The 17605-nt window shown below is 43.9% G+C and overlaps 1 protein-coding gene across 1 annotated transcript in view; it reads left to right on the forward strand.

Moving 5' to 3' along the window:
- LOC138795659 (plasma alpha-L-fucosidase-like) overlaps nucleotides 1–17605 on the forward strand; it is a 33990-nt gene that overhangs the window by 9824 nt on the left and 6561 nt on the right. The window contains exons 3-6 of the mRNA XM_069975034.1: nucleotides 3707–4046; nucleotides 4268–4478; nucleotides 7947–8137; nucleotides 10113–10221. Of these exons, the coding sequence (XP_069831135.1) occupies nucleotides 3707–4046; nucleotides 4268–4478; nucleotides 7947–8137; nucleotides 10113–10221 (851 nt within the window). The remainder of the gene's footprint in view (nucleotides 1–3706; nucleotides 4047–4267; nucleotides 4479–7946; nucleotides 8138–10112; nucleotides 10222–17605) is intronic.

Raw genomic sequence — 17605 nt, forward strand, 5'->3', positions numbered from 1 at the left:
GTCCCTGGTGGCCTATTTAACCCTCCATCAGGCATGTCCCTGGTGGCCTATTTAACCCTCCATCAGGCATATCCCTGGTGGCCTAGTTAACCCCCATCAGGCATATCCCTAGTGGCCTAGTTAACCCCCATCAGGCATGTCCCTGGTGGCCTAGTTAACCCCCATCAGGCATGTCCCTGGTGGCCTAGTTAACCCCCAAATAAAAAAAAATAAACATCCCACTCACCTTACCTCCATTCCCACGCTGCCCATGTCCTCTTCTGACCCAGGTTCTCTGTGCCGGTCTTTCTCCTGCAGGCGGCGCGCGATGAAATGACGTCATCGTGCGCGGCCCGCAGGAGACTGAAGACGCGCCACTCTGCTGGGGAAGAAGCCGGCATAGACAGCATCCTTCTGTCTATGCAGCTGTCACAGACACCGGAGGATGCTGTGTATGCCGGCTCCTTCCTCCTCCAGAGCGGCGCGCATCACAGGGGAGCTGCGGGCCGCGGGCCGCATCGGGAGGTTTCAGGGGCCGGATGCGGCCAGCGGGCCGGAGGTTCCCCACCCCTGGACTAGAGGGACCCAGTGGTCTTTTTCTGCCGACAATCTTCTATGTTTCTAACTTACATTTCCTTGCAGGTGATATTATGGAAAACTTCAATCACTGAATGCAGCAGCTGTTTATAAAACTACCCGAATATATTGCTTTACATAAGGAATTCTGTAACAACATTTACACGTACCGTATCCTGTATGTGTGAAAGCACCCCTAAGCTAATATGAAATTTAAAGTGTCCATATCATTTAACTTGCAGAAATGAATAGTACAAGTGATTTTAATAAACTCTGTAATAAGTTTTATTAGACAAAAGAGTTTCTTCTGTACTCAAAAAGCTGTTTTTCAGCCACCTCCTCTGCAGAGAAGCAAGTTTGCTGTGTCCACTTTGGTCTATGAAAGGAGGAAGGGAAAGGGGGTTCAAGTGAGCAGAGAGAGGAGAAAAACAGTCACTGTATAGGAGCCACTACAGTAGATTATTCTGCCATCTTACCTCACCAAGTTCCCAGACCACCAGTAAGCAGTCTGCCCTGTAAATCCAGCATTTTCTGTGGCCAGACTGTCTCCAAACTGCATAGGCTGTTTGTCAGGAGCCGAGCCGCACGCTCAGCCCCTGCCTCTGGCGATGGCGTCCCTGGTTAAGGGCAGGGCCGGTTGCTGAGGGCACGTCAACGGCATCCTTAGCAGCCAGCCTGCTGTTTGTGCGCTGCAACGCTTTTTTACCTTAGTCCGTTCCTGGTTTTGTTGCGTTCTTTGTTTGTGTCTTCTGTCATCCGGTCCATGTTTTTCAGTTTTCCCTGCACCTTCCTTGCTGTGGCTAACTCACTGATTGTTTCTGTCTGTGTTCTGATTGACAGCTGACCTGGCCAGTCAGCTGTCAGCACCTAGGTATACACTATATATCCAGCCCTAGGCCTCAGTCCACTGCATGTGAAAGAGCCTAGTAACCCTAGTGTATCTTGAGCTAGCATTCCTCTGACCTGTTTATCCTGTTTTCCTGACCTCTGGCTTTTGGACTTCGACTATTCTTTTGGACTCTGATTTTGTACTGTAGTTGCCCGCTTGTTGCCGACTTAGCTTTCCTGACTATTCTCCTTTGTGTTGTTTGTCTTGTCTTGTGTCTCACTTGCGACAGTGTAAGGAACGTCGACAAGTTGTCCGCAGTGTCCCTAGTAACTGTCTGAGGCAAGCAGGTAGGGATAGCTGGGGTGGGTGCGAGTTGTAGGATTGCACTTGTCTTTTGTTTCCCAGTACCCTACCTGACACTGTTAGTTTGCTCTTCCTGCTCACTCAGCCCCTCCCCACTCCATTGGTTATCATGGACACAGCAAACCTGTTTTCTCAATAATTTAGATGACTTTGCCTTGATAATGAACAGATAAGAAGTAAGAAGGAGATGGGAAAACAGATGGAAGCTCTTTAGCCTAATAAAGCCTATTACAGAATTTCTTAAACGAGAACTCCAGGCTGGGATGATTTTGGCAGAGTGCTGGGCAGAGGGATGAAAGAAGTGACATGCTTTCACCTGCCTAGCTCCAGCGCTGATACTGGTATCCCGCACCTCCAGGCCCCACTACAGCCGCTAACTGGCTGAGCGGGCCGAACACGTCATGTTCCAGGCCTCCAGGTGGGAGGTTAGAGCATGTTGCTACTTTCATCCTTCCCAGCACTGCCAAAAATCACATCAGCCTGGAGTTCTCCTTTAAAATCACTTGATTTATTTATCACTATTGATTTATGCAAAGTGTTTTTAAATGATAGTTACACTGTCATACACTGTTGTTTTTAATGATAAACTTTGAGACTGGTCCCAGCACTCTTCAGGTCATTAATGAGCTCCTCCCAGGTAGTTCTCGGCTGATTCCTGACTTTTTTCAGAATCATCCTTACCTCACGACAACATCCTGTATAAAACCCTAAAACAAAGTCATCATGTCTCCATTCCATTTTCTAATGATTGCACCAATAGTTGTTGCCTTCTCACCAAGCTGCTTGCCTATTGTCCTGTAGCCCATCATAGCCTTGTGCAGGTCTATAGCTTAGTACTTGGTGTCCTTAGACAACTCTTTGGTCTTAGCCATGGTGGAGATGTTGGATTGTTATTGATTGTGTGTAGACAGGTGTTTTTTTATACAGGTAACAAGTTCATATAGGTGCAATTAATCCAGTACAAAGAAAATAAGCTTCTCCTACAGAGTACAGAGTAGGATAAGCTTATTTTCCCCTCTGCGTCTGCTACAATGCATCTTAGGCTGGGTTTACACTGTGTTTTTGCAGTTTGTTTAACATATCCGTTTTTAAATGTTTAATTTTAACATATATGAACACGAAAACGTCAATCGCGTTTTTGTGTACGCTGAAAAAAAATCAGTTTTGATTTTTTTTTTTTTTTTAATGTAAGTCAATGAAAAATTGATTCAAACACATTGCACACAATTGCGTCCATTTTTAAATCTTTTTTCATCCTTTTTTTTTTTTTTTATAAAACATGTATGTTAAATGGACTGCAAAAACTCTTAGGCCCAGATTTATCAAAGGGTGTAAAATTTTGACTGGTGCAAACTGTCCACAGCAACCAATCACAGCTCAGCTTCCAGCTCTGGTAAAATGAAATAGGAGCTGTGATTAGTTGCTGTGGGCAGTTTGCACCAGTCTAAATTTTACACCCTTTGATAAATCACCCCTTAGTGTATACTCTAAGGGTACTATTACACCAAGCAATTTTCCGACGAATAACGATTAACGATAAACGATCTTAAACGACCGCTAGAGCAAACGACCCGAAATCGTTCGCCCAAGTACACGAAATGATGATCGTTATTTATGATCGTTCTTGCGGTCGTTTAGTCGTCGATATTGCGTACGTTTCAGCTGTGAATTCTTATTCCACCGAACGATGTGCGAACGATGAGCGAACGATCAAACGATAAAAATAGGTCCGGATCCTATTAAACGATCAACGATTTCTTGTTGGTCGTTTTAATCGTTGCCTGCTATTACACGAAATGATTATCGTTCAAATCCGAACGATTTAACGATTTTTCGAACGATAATCGTTCCGTGTAATACCACCCTAAGCCATAGTGTATACTTTATTTAGGCCTTAGTTTTATGTTGTGTATTTATTTATTTTTTTATTTAAGTAATCAAACATTATTTTCTTTAAAGGTTACACCTTATGGGGTTCTAAATTTTCTTGGAATTGGAACTCCTTGGATGTGGGATCAAAACGTGACCTAGTCGGTGAGCTGGCAGATGCCGTAAGGAAGAATACAGATTTGCACTTTGGACTTTATCACTCTCTTTTTGAGTGGTTTAACCCTCTTTTCCTGACCGATAAAAAGAATGGTTTCCGAACATACTATTTCCCACATACTAAATCATTGCCTGAATTATACGAAATTGTAATAAAATATAAACCAGAAATTCTTTGGTCAGATGGAGATGGTGAAGCCCCATGTACCTACTGGAACAGCACTGGCTTCTTGGCTTGGCTGTACAATGAAAGGCAAGTTGATCGTTTTGCAGTCCATGTAAAGATCCTATGGAATGTCAGTTAGCTATGTAATCATTGGGGTCTATTAGCTTGGACCGCCACTGTTCCTGAGAACGAGGGAAAGGTGGGAGTGTATACATCGTTACTCTACACTGATATTATTATTGTTCCTTGTAATATATTTTAGTTGCAGATAATTTCATGCACATCTTTGTATTCTTCTTCTTTTATAGCCCTGTTAAAGACATCGTAGTAACTAACGACCGTTGGGGATCGGACTGCATGTGTAAGCACGGTGGTTTTTACACTTGCAGTGACCGCTATAATCCTGGCCATCTACTGCCTCACAAATGGGAAAACTGTATGACTATTGACACACGCTCCTGGGGATATCGGAGGAATGCTTTAATATCGGAATTATTGACAATTGAAGAATTGGTACAGGTATGGTTAAGTTTAATACTTGCAAACATAACACGACTGATAGACTTGTAAAATTTAATGGAGTTGTCTAAGACAAAATATAAAGCTTGTCCGGACCTTGGTTAGTTTATCAATGTTAGATAACAATGGATCTGATTCCTAGCACCCCAGTCGATCTACTTAATGCAGAGGCTGTGACATGGGGACAAATAGATTGACTTGTTTTCCTGACATTTTGGTAAATGTCTGTGCCTAATATGGAACTAAATCAGGAACTTAGTCCTATACTAGATCTGTGTCTGGGAACAATAAAGGGTGTACAGCACCCGCTGAAGTGCTGCTGTCTACTTCAGTCTGATATTGATGGACCATTCTAAGGATAGGCCCTCAATATTGTAGCCCTGATAATCCCTTTACCAGTGATCATAAAATATGCACAGTTTATTGGTTAAAGGAGAAGTCACATAAACTGCTGACACCTGCTGCTCCAGTCTGTCCCACCGCTGCAGCAGGTGTCGGTAGTTGATTTGACGTCACATCGTCAACTTTACAGAGACCTGAACACTCTGTACTGCAGTAAGTGCAGAGAAATGCACTATAGGTGTGTTTACCGTAATAAGTGTCTATTGGTAATTTTCATAACTTTTGTTGGGCAATAACATACCTTAAAATTATTTTCCACAGAGTTCTCCTTTAATTTAGAGAATACTTCCCACTAATGTAAGAAAATTACCAATGATTTTAAAGTGTCACTGCCGTTATAAAATACAGAGAGACATGTCAAAATTTTTGATTGTTCGGGTTTGAGTGTTCAGACAAATATAGAGAAAGAAAGTTTGTGGCAGCTCACCACTCTGCATCAAGTATTTACTCAATCCAATGTTGGATCCCAGGACTGGAGCAGGCAGCTCAAAACACCTGGAGCCTTCAGGTGGTGAGTGGAATCAAGGAAAAACTTGGAATGTCCACCGCTCCCAAAAAAAGGCAAAAACTTTATTGTAGTCCTCTTAAAACATGTCACAAAGCATTAAAATCACGCCAACACATTCCGGGATAGGGCCACGATTAAGGGACCCTGTCCTGAAACACGTCAGCATGATTTTAATCTTGCATGCCCAGAGCATAGGCGTATTTCATGCCATGGAGAGGCCATAGTACAGTGTAGGACTGCCCCAGTATGAGGCCACCGTAACGTGGTGGGGTGGTTTACACCATTTTCAAATGGTAACCAAAAGCCTCATTATTTTTGTGGAGGTTTTTCATGTCTGTGGTGGGTCTGTATCTTGTCATTGTGGTGAGCTGTTGCATTTTTATGTGTTTTAGCGTGATTTTAATGCTTTGTGATATGTTTTAAGAAAACATTTCAAGTTTTTCTTTGAGTGTTTAGACCCTGACTGATCGGTAAGACAAGCCACGTGAAGTCCGCACTCAAGGAGTTAGAGTGCCAAAAACACATTTTATCAATTTTTAGAAAGTTAGAATGTTTTAAAAGGCATAAGAGAAAATTAAGGTTATATACATTGTCTATCATTGTAATCATATTAACTTGACGAACATAGATAACATGTCAGTTTTACCACACAGTGAATGGCAAAAAGACATAACCCCCACAACATTTTTAAAAATAGCTTTTTTTTTCAATTTCACAATGCAAATAATTTAAATTGCAGGATATTTTATGGAAGAATGAAGTGTGTCATTGCCAAGTACAATTGGTGTCACAAATAAGAGCTCATATGGGTCTGTAGGTGACAAAATGCAAGTGCTGTGGCTTTTTAAACATAAGGAAAAAACTAAATACAGTTTTGCTCTGTATTTAAAGGGGTTCGCCACTTTATGGTAAAATTTTTAGTATTAGTAAGTGTACTCACAGCCCCTACTGACAGCAGCTTTATGTGTACCTCATAGAGCTAAAGTCAGACTCTCCTCCTCCAGGCTGGACTGCCCTGCTCTGTTGTGATTATGTCCATAAGATGGCCAACATGAAGAAGTATGTGATCGTGCCCCAGCCCCCCAGTGTCCACCATAGGCATATACAGGCTCAATGTTGGACACTTGGGGGCGGGGCATGGTCAGATGCTCCTCCATGTCGGCCATCTTAAGGATAGACTCACCACAGAGTAGGGCAGCACAGCCTGGAAGAGGGGAGTCTGATTTTAGCTCTATAAGGTACATAGGGAGCTGCTGTCAGTAAGGGTATGTTCACATCTCGTTTTTGCCCACACGTCGGGCTACACGTCAGGAATCAGTGAAAAAGGATGCTGACGTGCGGGCGGCCAACGGCCGCATTGACGTAAAGAGTCACTGTCGTTAAATTTTTTTTTGCAGAAATCAATAGTCCAGGCAATTTTAAGAAACTTTGTAAGTGGGTTTATTAGACAAATATAACATTATCTGCATCTCCCCCCTCCTCTCCTTTCTGTCATCCACTGCTGAGAATCAGGAAATCTCAACTGCTTTTTCATCAGTCGGATCTGTCTGTTCTATGAAGAGGGGAGGGGGAAGGAGGGAGATTAGATGGCAGCAGAGAGCTGAGAACAAAGGATTGCACAGCGGGGGAGCTATTCAGAGCCCTATTCAGAGGTCAGAGAGGTCAGTGGTGACTGCAGAGGAGAGAGTCCCTGATGTGAATGTAAATTAACTCTTTGTTGTCCTGTTTTGCTGCCTCTACTTTTTCTCTCCATAGGAAAACCATAAAGACAGGGGAGCTTAAAACAGCTTTTTTATGATAAAAATTAATTTTTTGGCTAATAAACCCAATTACAAAGTTTCTTAAAATTGCCTGTACTATTGATTTCTGCAATAAAAATTTTAACAACAGTGATACTTTAACTGAGCAGGACGGAGTCATTATGTGACTACTAGAGATGAGCGAACCTCGAGCATGCTCGAGTCCATCCGAACCCGACTGTTCGACATTTGATTAGCGGGGGCTGCTGAAGTTGGATAAAGCTCTAAGGTTGCCTGAAAACATGGATACAGCCAATGACTATATCCATGTTTTCCACATAGCCTTAGGGCTTTATCCAACTTCAGCAGCCACCGCTAATCAAATGCCGAACGATCAGGTTCGGATGGACTTGAGCATGCTCGAGGTTCGCTCATCTCTAGTGACTACGTTCTGCTCATTTGTCGGACGTACACTGCTTGTGTGCAGGACTCGCGTGGTCGACCACGCTTTTGAGTCCTGCACAAAAGCAGTGTACGTCCAGCAAATGAGCAGAACGTAGTCACATAATGACTCGTCCTGCTCATTTAAGTCAATGTGGCCGTCAGGCTGCACGTCAGCATCCTTTTTTCACTGATTCCTGACGTGTAGCCCGACATGCGGCCAAAAACGAGATGTGAACATATCCTTAGTATAATGAGTACACTTACTAATACTGTACACTGAATAATTTTACTATACAGTGCCCAACCCCTTTAGGGTGTTAACTTTGTATTTACATTTAGTCCAATAAGTAACACGCGCTGCTTTAATTTCAACAGGAGTTAGTTGAAACTGTATCGTGTGGTGGAAATCTGCTAATGAACATTGGTCCCACTCATGATGGTCGAATTCCCGTTGTATTTGAGGAGCGTTTGAAACAGATGGGGACATGGCTTAAAGTTAATGGTGAGGCCATTTATAGTACAAAGCCTTGGAGAGCTCAGAATGATTCGGTGACACCAGGAGTTTGGTAAGAGACCAATTCTTTGTAAAAACTATAAGGCTTTGGGAACATATCTGGGGAACACGGCCATCTCGTTATATAGAAGGCTGCGTTATATAACGGTGCTTTAGTTCACCTTTAACACTAGTTTAACACATTAAAATTGGTAAAACTCTCTGAAAATGTCATTTTTATTCTTATTCTATCCCTTTTATAATGCTTTGTAACTTAGTATACGAAAGCAATCTTATTGCTGGTCAGTATTACACCAAAAGGCAGCTTACCACATCCCTTGTCTTAAGTTAGGAGGATTTGGAGAGACTGACTGGAGTATAGGGCAATATGATACATGTGCCGACATTCCTCCTGTCATTTTGCATGCTTCACTCCTACTCCCTTACTCCACTTGTAAATATGCAGCAGAATTAGGTAGGAGGAAGTAGTGGTGAGGTGTGCCAAAGTGTGGGAACAAAAGCTAAGCCACTACTCTTTTTTTGACACTTGGTTACAGTGTGTTTGGCAACACTGTATGAAATCTACAGCACTGATGCATTTGATACAGGTAATATGCACACAGGGGGACAGAGACCTACACTGCACTTTCAGCTCCTGGGGTCCGGTCCAGGTGCTGACAGATTTCCTTTAAAGCTGGAGTCTGAGGCTGGAGGCAGCGTGAATACATGACGCTGCAGCTCCACCCTCATGCCTAGTTATCGGGCACTGGGACGGAGGATTAAAGATTGATATATTGTAATTGCAGTCTTTCAGACTCAGCATGAGAGAAGTAAGGTATCAGGGTCAAGTCCTGCTCCCTCAGAGAAGAGATTGGTTCCCTTTAATTAGAACATGAGAAATGACAGCATTCAGCTTTACATTTTCCAGCTCTACTGTGCTGTTAGATTGCAGCAGGGAGCGCAGATCCCACACTGACATGCACAGAGCAATGTAGGCGAGGGACATTTAATTTCTGGGCACTAAATTTCTGGTCCTAAAGGGTTTAAACATCATGGATTTTTACCATCAATATAAATAGTAAAAAAGGGGCATTGACCACTGTACTGGCATGTAGTTTCACAGAGAAAATTTTCCATTGATCCCAAAGTATTTTTTTTTTAAAAACGCTTCTTTGAAAGGGTCTCCCTCTTTATATACCTTCCATGTGACTACACATGTAATGCCAGCTGTCAAATAGGAACAGGGCACTGGTCAGCCCCATTCTCAAAATTGTATATATAACCATACACTATGTTTACTTCTGTCATATTAACTGCCTTATCTCAGCTGTCCTTGTAGATAAAAGAAGTGTTGTGTTGTGGAGATCTATCAATCCTTGTGCAAAGGAGCAGTGGAGCAGTTGCTCATAGCAACCATTTAGATTTTTTAAAATTGAAGAGGTACTCCGGCAAGGGATATTTTTCTTTTACATATGCCCAAGGATGGGTTGTTTCAAAGTAATAAAGAAAACTTGCCGACCCTGGTTTCAGAGCTGCCGCTGCTATCCTGTTGCTCTGTCCCGCTGATTGGCTGCTTCCAGTCAGCGACTGCAGACGTGTCCCGCCTCAGCTGCTGACTGGCTAGGCGGCCTATGATGTTATGGCCCCAGGATCTGGAAACGGCGGAACAACGAGATGGAATGGAAGGATAATGGCGCTAAATCATAATTCTATCATAAGAAAGTAATTGCTAAAAGACTAGATGGACCATGTTGTCTTTTTCTGCCAACAATCTTCTATGTTTCATATGTAAAAAAAAGTCCCTTGCTTCCTTAAAAAAGGCAATCTGGTTGGTTACTATAGGCAACTGCTCTACGATTATAGTGCCTCACATCGCACCATCGCTTTTATTGTCCATAGCTTTGCCATCCTATGATGTAAAGCACACGTGTCAAAGCTAAAGCTTTGGCTGCCCAGGCATGATGGTAATTGTAGTTTTGCAACAGCTGGAGGGCCTGAGTTTGATATCCCTGATGTAAAGGTTTATTAATGCCGTATTTTATTACCAGGTATACATGTAGACCTAAGGAGCAGTCGGTGTATGCTATATTCCTAAAGTGGCCCACCAACTGGAAAATAACTCTAGGAGAGCCTAAACCCTATGTTGGGAAGACAGAGGTCAGTAATGGTTTGGCTTGTTTAACATAAAGTAATTGACCCCCAATGTATGTGACACCTACCTATACGGAAGGTACAGGTGCCCAGGCTGTGACTGTTACATGTCAGTCATCAATCAATTCAAATCACCACAAATACAAACGTCTGTATGCTGCCAAGCTTATGTTCTTCCACAGGATCCAGATGTGCTGAAATATTACAGTTTCTTGACATGCCCTCCTGTTCCCAAGATATGTGGGTTTATAACTGCGTTCCCACATGCAGACTGGGCTCCTTTACGGTAATGCATCACCGTTAGACTCTACTAGACATTAGGCAAGTGGTTATATCACTGCCTCTTTGTGGAGCCAGGACCTCCAGAACACATCGAGAGTGACCCTGCTGTATTTCACAAGTGTTTTATAATTGCACAATTACACTGGGTTAAATAAAGAATTTTAACAAATGTTACCAATACAAGTTACGTTTTAAACACCACAGGGAAACCAGATATTTCCTAGCTTGCTAGATAATCGATCCCTCCCACATGCAGAGGAATGGATATGGCTGAAACCACACCCCCATTCCTTCACCAATATGCATGTGATGTTGCAACATTGTGCTACTATTGGTGAAGAAATGGGGGCGTGGTTTCAGCTGCATAAAGTGACCGTAATAGTGGGAATGTGGCCCAGACTTTGACAATTCTATTAATAGTTAGATGGAGGGGGCGTAAAGAGTTATTCCCCTTAAAACTTTTATTAGTAAAACGTAGAAGCATACTTACCTGCATTCAGTAATATGCTTCTATTTTCGTTCTTGCACCGTTTTTTAGCTTTCTGCGCCAATTCTCTCTCAGATGAAGAAATTATCTGTCCAGGTCCACTCCAACATGCTTCTCTTCTTTTCCCCCCTCCGTCAGAGACAGGGTCTGGTGACCCATGGGCGGGGTTAGCTAACCAATGAGAGCTAACTCTGCCCACTGGAAACGTCACAATAATCCTGTGACCCCTTCATGCTGTTTAGCAACATGTCCTCTATCAGCTCTCCCCTGAACGTAAATGCCTGGCAGCACCCCCAGCACCAGCCGCCATGCTGTACAACCCCCTGCTGCCACCCCCCTGGCAGCTTTAGCTGTTACCAGCCTCCACTCCAGTTGTCTGCTTCCCGACCCCCATCCCGGCATCGGCTGTCGCAAACCCTCCTTACCGCCCACCGGAGAACTACAACTCCCAGCATAGTGGCCAGCTGTATAAAACCTGTAGCTGTGAAGTTGGCTGGCTCTGCAGTTCATGAATGTTTGCTCTATCCTGCTGAGCACTGTGCTAGAAGTTGTTCTTCAGCAGCTATCAGTAATATGATGCAGATAGAGCTATATATTACTCATAGCTGATGAGGAACTACAACTCCCAGCATAGTGCTCATGTACTTCAGGGACGGCCTGCTCAATACCTCTGCTGCAGCTGTTTAGATCATGGATTGCTGTTAGAGTACTACATCATCATCTGCTTTACTACATCACGGACCAATCAGGAAGAAGCGATGCATGATGGAAAATGTTGTTTCCTAGTGGACGCTATCTTGGATATAGACTGGCTTTTAGAAAAACTTGTAACTTAGGAACAGGGGCAGCTAGAAAGACAGGAGACGGCTCAAAATATTCAAAGAGACTTGTTGAGTAACACCAGCTAGGTTTGGGAGAATTTCATTTTTTTACCCCTGGGGTGGAATACCCCTTTAACCCCTTAAGGACAGAGCTTGAAATGGCCTTAATGACAGAGACAAATTTTATGAATATGACCAGTGTCACTTTATTCATTAATAACTTCGGGATGCTTTTACCTATCCGGCTGATTCTGAGATTGTTTTCTCGTGACATATTGTACTTTACATTTCTGGTAAATTGGAGTCGATACTCATAATGAATCTTTATGAAAAAAACCCAAATAATGTGAAAAAATGTGAAAAACTGCATTTTTCCAACTTTGAAACTTTTTTGCGTATACAGAAATTGGCTATACCACATAAATTATATATTAAATAGCATTAGCAACATGTCTACTTTATGTTGGCGGCATTTATTAAACGATCTTTCATTTTTTTTAGACGATAGGAAGCTTAAAACATTAGCAGCAAATTTCCAAATTTTCAGTAAAATTTCAAAATCAGATATTTTTAGGGACCTGTTCAGGTTTAAAGTGTATTTGAGGGGCCTGTATGTTAGAAAGCCCCACAAAGCACCCCATTTCAGAAACTGCACCCCCCACACTCTGCAAAAGCATATCCAGAAAGTGTTTTAACCCTTTAGGGGAGTCACAGAAATAAAAGCTAAGTGTGTAAGAAATTTGAAAATTTTAATTTTCTGTGCAGAGATTTTATTGTAATCCAATATTTTTCATAATTATAAACCTATTACCAGAGAAATGCACCCCAATAATTATTGCCCCGTTTCTGCAGTTTATAGAAATACCCCATATGTGGCCCTATTGCGCTATTTGACGCAACCACAAGCCTCAGATACAAAGGAGCGCCTAGTGAATTTCAACGCCTCCGTTATATTTGGTCATTTTTGACTGTACCACTTCAGGTTGGCAGAGGCTCTGGGGTGCCAAAACCTAAAAAACACCCCTAAAGGGACACCATTTAGAAAACTACACCCCTCAAGGAATGTAACAAGGGGTGCAGTGAGCATTTGGACCCCACAGGTGCTTCACAGATTTTCCAAAAAGAAAAAATTTTTTTTTACACTAAAATGTTGTTCTAGCCTTCAATTTTTCATTTTCTTAAAGGGATAAGAGGAAAAAAAAGACACAAAATGTGTAGCGCAGTTTCTCCCGAGTACGGAAATACCCCACATGTGGCGATAAAGTGCCAAGGGGGCGCAGGACGAGCCTCCAAAGGGAAGGAGCGCCAATTGGCTTTTGGAAGCTGAATTTCACTGGAAAGGATTTCAAGGGCCATGTCGCATTTACAGAGCCCTCGTGCTGCCAAGACACTGGAAACCCCCCACAAGTGACCCCATTCTGGAAACTACACCCCTCAAGGAATCTAACAAGGGGCACAGTGAGCATATGGACCCCACTGGTGACGGGCACAAATGTGGAACAATGTGACGTAAAAGTAAAAAATTTAATTTTTTCACTTTCATGGCACAAATGTGCCCGTCATCAAGGGGTCCATATCCTTACTGCACCCCTCGTTAGATTCCCTGAGGGGTGCAGTTTCCAGAATGGGGTCACTTGTGGGGGGTTTCCAGTGTTTTGGCAGCAGGAGGGCTCTGTAAATGCGACATGGCGTTCATCATCCATTCTAGCCAAATCCAACCTCCAAAATCCAAATGGCGCTCCTTCCCTTCGGAGGCTTGCCCTGCGCCCACATGGCGCTTTATGTCCACATGTGGGGTATTTACAGACTCGGGAGAAATTGCTCTACACATATTGTGTGTTTTTTTTCTCTTTTAACCCCTTGTGAAAATGATAAATTCAAGGCTAAACCAACATTATAGTGTAATAAATGTAATATTTCATTTTCACGCCATATTGTTCCATATTTGTGCCAGTCACCAGTGGGGTCCATATGCTCACTACACCCCTTGTTACATTCCTTGAGGGGTGTAGTTTCCATAATGGGGTCACTTGGGGGGGTTTCAACTGTCTTGGCAACACAGAGGCCTTTTAAATGCAACATGGCCCCTCGAAATCCATTCCATTCAAATCCAGCCTTCAAAAACGAAATGGCGCTTCTTCCCTTCAGAGGCTTACCCTGCACCAGCATGGCGCTTTATGTCCACATGTGGGGTATTTCCGTACTCAGGGGAAATTGCTCTACACATTTATTGTTTTTTTTATCTTTTAGCCCCTTGTGAAAATGAAAAAATCATGACAAGATTAATGATTTAGAGTAAAAACTTTACAAAAATTACACTAAATGTTGGTCTAGCCTTGATTTTTTCCATTTCCACAAGGGGTTAAAAAAGAAAATGAACACAAAACGTGTAGGGTAGTTTCCCCTGAGTACGAAAATACCCCACATGTGGGCATAATGTGCCATATGGGCACAGGGCAAGCCACCAAAGGGACAGAGCGCCATTTAGAGGCTGGAATGGAGGATGGAGGCCATGTCGCAATTACAAAGCTCCTGTGCTGCGAGGTCAGTAGAAACCCCCGACAAGTGACCCCATTCTGGAAACTACACCCCATAAGGAATCTAACAAGGGGTGCAGTGAGGATATGGACCCCACTGGTGACAGTCACTTACGTAGAACATATGCCGAGAAAATAAAAAATACCATTTTTTTTCATTTTCACGTCCCAAATGTGGCCGTCACCAGGGGGCCATATCCCTGCTGCCCCCCTTGTTAGATTCCTTATGGGGTGTAGTTTCCAGAATGGGGTCACTTGTGGGGGGTTTCTACTGTCCTGGCCGCACAGAGGCTTTGTAATTGCATCATGGCATCCTCTAATGGGAATGGCGGCCATACCTACTTAGCTGGGGAAAAGGGACAATTCTAATTTATTTGGGGGTATTAGGCCAACTATTGGTTTATAAGGTTGGAAATGACAGGTGTCCATCAAATTCAACCTGTGTTGATCCAGAGGAAGGCAAAAAACCCCTCGTGAGGCAGACGACAGCCTCATCACAGGGGAAAAATTCCTTCCCAACTCCATAATGGCGATCAGAATAATCCCTGGATCAACGTGACCCCTGAAATACGAATAAGGGACAGAATTTAGATAATGTAGAACTCCGATGACGTGTGGTGCGCCTTGGAGCGATCCTGTATGCAGAGGCTGGGGGGATCAGGACAGGTGTCACACTGGAAAATGGTGTCCTTCCTGATCCCCCTGTTACGCCACACTCTGCACTTCTTCTGGGGTCTCCCGTTCTCCAGTGTGGGGGACGTCACCTGGTAAATGTTGTCCTGGTGCGATACGGGGTCCTTCATATCCAGAAGCGCTGGGTCCGCTCCATGGCTGCTAAATATTAGGGCTCTATTACTGCTTCTGATATTTTCGTATCGTGCCGCAAGCTACAGTAGCTCGGGCAGCGAGGGACCGGAAGAGGGGGTGCTGGTATAAAAGTTATCCCCGTACAGGTGGTGACCTTTATCCAGCAGTAAGAAGATCAGTTCCCGGACGATCTTCCCACTTGTTCCGAGGATGGGGGGGGGGGGGGGGAGGGGGCATCTGGGGGCTGGATTCGGGTGTCCCTTTCTACATACACTCTAAGGGTACGTGCACACTGCGGAATCGCGACAGATAACCCTTCGTGCATTCCGCAGTTGGCACCCGCCGGCGGACTGATGCAGGCGCACGTCTCCATCCGTGTCATAGACTCCATTCTATGCACGGGCGGATTCCGCTCTCCGTCCAACGTATTCATTCTTTGGATGGACGACGGAATCCACCTGTGCATAACATGGAGTCTATGACACGGGTAGAGACATGCGCCCGCATCAGTCCGCCGGCGGGTGCCAGCTGCGGAATGCACGAAGGGTTATCCTTCGCCATTCCGCAGTGTGCACGTACCCTGGATCTGTAAGTGTACCCTGAGGTACGCTCACAGAGTTTGGAGAATTTCACGCCATACCGTCATCTCTTATTGGGGCGGTACTGGCAAAAAAGACGTGTCTGGGGGGCAGCGTACGCTACGCTACCCCCCAGACACGTCACAGGATGATGAGGATGAATGGAGGAAAGAAGGATCCCCCCCATTCATCCACACTGGCTGTTTCGGTGTCGGAGGCAATAATAACGTATCCCTCTGACGCCGAAAACACCCTGGGGGCCATCTTTATACGGGGATTGGTATATGGGGTATGTAGTGGTGTAGTGTCAAACTTTATTCAATGTAGTGTGGTGTAATGTATTGTTTTTTACGTGTTTTTTTTACAGTAAGTATAAAAAAAAAACCTACGCCAACAAAGGAGTTGCTGATAAATGCCGCACTTATGTGCGGCACTTATCAGCAGACCGTGGCAGTAGAATATAGAAAAAAAAACACCCTACGCCAAAAAGGAGGAGTTGCTGATTAGCAGCGCACTTTCGTGCGATGCTGATCAACACTCAGCGGCGATAGGGTGCGGAAAATAGAAAAAAAAAAAATTTGGAAAAAAACCCCAAAACTTTTTCTACATTCTGAACATCCCTATAGTGGCTGATATGTGTATTACACATATCAGCCGCTAGAGGGCAGCAGAGCGCAAATTCCGGAAAATGACGAGGCTGGCGCCGAAAATAGCCGAGAGAAGACGACGGGGACCGCCGGAAAGATCCGAAGACCGAATGGAAAGATGGAGGACGCCGCGAACCCGGAAGACGCCGATCAGGAGCCCGGGACAGGTGAGTAATGTACAAATACCTGCTCTGGACCCCTCCGCTACCTAGCTGAGGGGTCCAGGGCAGGTATTTACTATTTTCTGGGACTCTGATCGCCGTGCCACCGGCCCGATCGCCGTGAACGTTACAGTAATGGCGGTCGGTGCCGTCCTCGGACAGCACCGACCGCCATTTTTTTCCGGGTCACCGATGACCCGGAAAGGTTCCGATCGCCGCTATTGGCTGATCTGAATTGATCAGCCTATAGCAGCGATCGTAAGCACGGAGGGTGTTAACCACCCCCCGTGCCGAGAAGCTAAGATGGCCTGCTATGATTTATAGCAGGCCATCTTCCCCGATCGCTGTGTGCGAACACGCAGCGATCGGGGAAACATCGGGCGTAAATTTATGCCCTGATGCGCCAAGTACCAGGGCGCGAGGGCGTAAGTTTACGCCCGATGTCGTTAAGGGGTTAAAGTGTCCCTGTCGTTATAACTAAATCAACAGTAGATGTAAAATAAAGCATGTTTGCAATTACATCCTAGTACCTAGCATCCTGGGTACTAGATAAGGCTCATATAAGCTGATAATGGGATATATATTTTTATGCTATAGCAATAGGCTAAGTCTAGACTAAAGTTATACCATACAAACATGCATTTGGTATAAAATAAACAGAGTTGACTATGGCTGTACTGTGGATGCTTGCTATGGGCACTTAATCGTGTAGAAAAGACAATGATACAAATGACAGACTTGTTTTATTTACTATTTATGATTCCCAGTATACGTAAGTGCAACTTGTACAGAGAAGGAACAATGTATAGCAAAGTACAACGATAGATAGAAAGATAGATAGACTCTGAAATAGATCACTGCCTGCAATTCAGTACACCATGCTGTGAAGGAGCGTTTTTAATGAAATTCTTCTATTCTACTGAAAAATAACTCTCACACCACTCACCACCACAAATTGGTATCCCTTTTAGTCAGTGTTTCACTCCATCTCAGAGTCTTAGAACATCATAGTTGCCAACAGTTTTGAATTTGAACTTACAATCCCAACAAATGCCCCTGGTATGTCATGG

This window comes from Dendropsophus ebraccatus, chromosome 6 (assembly GCF_027789765.1).
Source record: "Dendropsophus ebraccatus isolate aDenEbr1 chromosome 6, aDenEbr1.pat, whole genome shotgun sequence".
In the NCBI taxonomy this organism is placed as follows: Eukaryota; Metazoa; Chordata; class Amphibia; order Anura; family Hylidae; genus Dendropsophus; species Dendropsophus ebraccatus.